The sequence below is a fragment of the Eimeria mitis genome, genomic scaffold, assembly GCF_000499745.2.
Source record: "Eimeria mitis Houghton genomic scaffold, Emh_scaff417, whole genome shotgun sequence".
Lineage (NCBI taxonomy): Eukaryota > Apicomplexa > Conoidasida > Eucoccidiorida > Eimeriidae > Eimeria > Eimeria mitis.
Window position 1 is genome coordinate 4,092 of NW_013572498.1, and position 2,990 is coordinate 7,081.

A 2,990-nucleotide genomic window follows, 5' to 3' on the forward strand; every position below is an offset into this window, starting at 1 on the left:
CAGCAGCAGCAGCAGCAGCAGCAGCAGCAGCAGCAAATGAGTACAGGCCCTTCCCCCACCGCATCAGAAGAAGACCTTTGGGATGCAGCAGCAGCAGCAGATGCCATTGTCTGCAGCAGCAGCAGCAGCAGCAGCAGCAGCAGCAGCAGCAGCGACGACGACACACCAGCCTCCACCGCACCAGAAGCAGCAGCAGCAGCAGCAGCAGCAGCAGCAGCAGCAGGAGAGGTATCTGTTGTGCTGCTGTCAAGCGACACAGACTCCTCAGAAGACCAGCACAAGCAGCAGCAGCAGCGGCAGCAGCAGCAGCAGCAGCACCAGAAGCGGTGGCGGGAGCTGCAGCAGCAGCAGAAGAAGCGGTGGCGTGAGCTGAAGCAGCAGCATGCTGCAGCAACTGCAGCAGCTGCAGCAGCAGCTGCTGCGGCTCAATCAGCAGCACCATTTGCTGGTGCTGCTGCACACCATGCGTCTGCTGCAGCAGCACCAAGAACAGCAGCAACAACAGCAGCAGCAGCAGCAACAGCAGCAGCAGCAGCAGACAACAAATGGTATAAAACTGCAGCACAGCGGCTGCTAGCTCGCCGTATGGGGGCCCTAGCGAGTGGCAGCAGCAGCATCTTACCCCGCAGCAGCAGCAGCAGCAGCAGCAGCAGCAGCAGTTTGTATGGTCATGGGTTCAAGAAGAAGAGACACATGGCTGCCTTCGGCAGCAGCAGCAGCAGCAGCAGCAACAGCAGCAGCAGCAGCAGCAGCGCAACATCTGAGCGCAGCAAACAGCTGCTGGAAATAAGAAGAGAATTACGCAGAGAAGCAGCAGCAGCAGCAGCTGCTGCTGCTCCCCCTTATGCTAACAGGCAAGCCGATGCAGCAGCAGCAGCAGCAGCAGCAACAGCAGCAGCAGCAGCAGCAGGTGCTGCTGCTGCAGCCAAGCGTCGGCGGCTTACTGAAGCAGAAGCAGAAGCAGCAGCAGCAGAAAAGCAAAGAAGCAGCGCTCGTTTTAAAGAAAGAGCAGCAGCAGCAGCAGCAGCAGCAGCAGCAGCAGCAGCAGCAGCACCAGGTGATGCACGTCCAACTGTGCGTTTGCTGTCTCCTTCTTCAGCAGCAGCAGACAGCAGCAGCAGCAGCAGCAGCAGCAGCAGCAGCAGCAGCAAGCGGAGTGTACAGTGCCAGCAGCAGCAGCTGGTGCGGCAGGTGTTGCTGCTGCAGCAGCTAGAGAGACGGAGGTGGCAGCAGCAGCAACAAAAAGCAAACGATGAAGCTCGTGCTGCTGTGCTGCAGTTTTTATTTAGTTTATTAGAAACAGATATATTTTATTTAGCTGCTAGCAGCAGAGAGATATCTTTATCTGAAGCAGCAGCAGCAGCAGCAGCAAAAGACAGCAGCAAACGCATGCAGCCACAGATTGCTGCTCTTGCTGCTGCAGCAAAATCACATCCGCTGCCGCTCCGCTTCGACTCGCTGCAGCAGCTGCAGCAGTAAGTTCTTAATGCTGCTGCTGCTGCTGCTGCTGCTGCTGCTGTTGCTGCTGCTGCTGCTGCTGCTGCCGTTGCTGCTGCTGGTGTTGTTGCTGATGCCGTTGCTGCTGCTGTTGCTGCTGCTGGTGTTGCTGCTGCTGCTGCTGCTGCTGCTGCTGCATCTATGGCGGTTAACTGTTGCTGCTTTCGCTGCTGTTGCTGTTGCTGTTTTTCTTGCTTCTGTTGCGGCTGCTGCTGCTGTTGTTGCTGCGTGTATTGCTGCTGCTGTGGCTGCTGCTGTTGCTGCTGCTGCTGCTGCAGTGTGACAGCAACCCCCGTTGATGCGCTATCCTTGCTTGTGCTGCTGCTGCTGCTGTTTGTGTTGCTGCTGCTGCTTGTGCTGCTGCTGGTTGTGCTGCTGCTGTTTGTGTTGCTGTTGCTGCTGCTGTTGCTGCTGCTGTTGCTGCTGCTCCTTCTGTTTGCATCGTTGCTGCTTCTCAACCAACACCCCTCTTCCTCCTCCTCCTACAACTCCTGCTGCTGCTGCTGCTGCTGCTGCTGCTGCTGCTGCTGCTGCTGCTGCTGCTGCTGCAGGGGTGCGCTGCCGCTGCTGCTGCTGGAGTGTCTATACAGCTTGCGCTGCAGCCTTCGTCAGAATAGGCTGCGCGGCGTTTGCTGCAGTTTGCTGCGGCTGGTGACCACTGGTAACCACTGGTGCTGCGCCACGTTCTCTCCTGCTGCTGCTGCTGCTGCTGCTGCTGCTGCGGCTGCTGCGGGAGCTGGGGGTGCTGCTGCTGCTGCCGGGGGGGCGGATGCTGCTGGTGGTGCTGCTGCTGATGATGGTGCTGCTGCTGCTGCTGCTGCTGCAGCAGCAGCAGCAGATGGAACAGTTATACGGCAAGGTGATTTGCTGCTGCTGTTGCTGTTGCTGCTGCCTTTGCTTTGACTTTGTTGCTGCTGTGCATACGGAACTGAACGTACTGTATCGGCCCTGCTGCTTCTGCTGCTGCTATTGCTTCTGCTCTTGCTGCTGCTGCTGCTGCTGCTGCTGCAGGAGTGGTTGAGTCCTGGGGGAGCCAAGAGCAGCAGCAGCAGCAGCTGCAGCAGCGACAGGAGGGGCTGGTTGTGCGGCTGCTGCTGGGGGCCTCCGTGACGGTTGCAGTAGAACCCCAAAGGGTAAGCAGCAGCAGCTGCTGCTGCTGCTGTTGCTGCTGCTGCTGCTGCTGCTGCTGCTGCTTATTGCTGCTGCTGCGCCGACTGATTGCTGCTGCTGCTGCGGCTGCGGCTGTTTGTTGCTGCTCCTGCTAATTGGTGCTGCTGCTGCTGCTTGTTGCTGTTGCTGCTGCTGCAGTTCATGTTGCTGCTGCTGCTGATGGCTGCTGCTGCTGCTGCTGCTGCTGCTTCTGCTGCTTTTCCTCCTGCTGCTGCTCTTCTCCTAACTACCGCTCTTGCGTCTACTCTTGCTCCTGCTGCTGCAGCGGCAGCGGCAGCAGAAACAAAGTGGAAATAACTGTTTGGCGTTGACAGCTGCTGCTG

General features: G+C 58.5%; 1 protein-coding gene across 1 annotated transcript in view; it reads left to right on the forward strand.

The window, feature by feature from the left end:
• Positions 1-2,990, forward strand: part of EMH_0011450 (tRNA-splicing endonuclease positive effector, putative) — a gene marked incomplete at both ends in the record, with an annotated part of 12,822 nt that overhangs the window by 3,972 nt on the left and 5,860 nt on the right. Inside the window, 3 exons of the mRNA XM_013499279.1 lie at positions 1-1,475; positions 2,136-2,356; positions 2,509-2,630. Of these exons, the coding sequence (XP_013354733.1) occupies positions 1-1,475; positions 2,136-2,356; positions 2,509-2,630 (1,818 nt within the window). The remainder of the gene's footprint in view (positions 1,476-2,135; positions 2,357-2,508; positions 2,631-2,990) is intronic.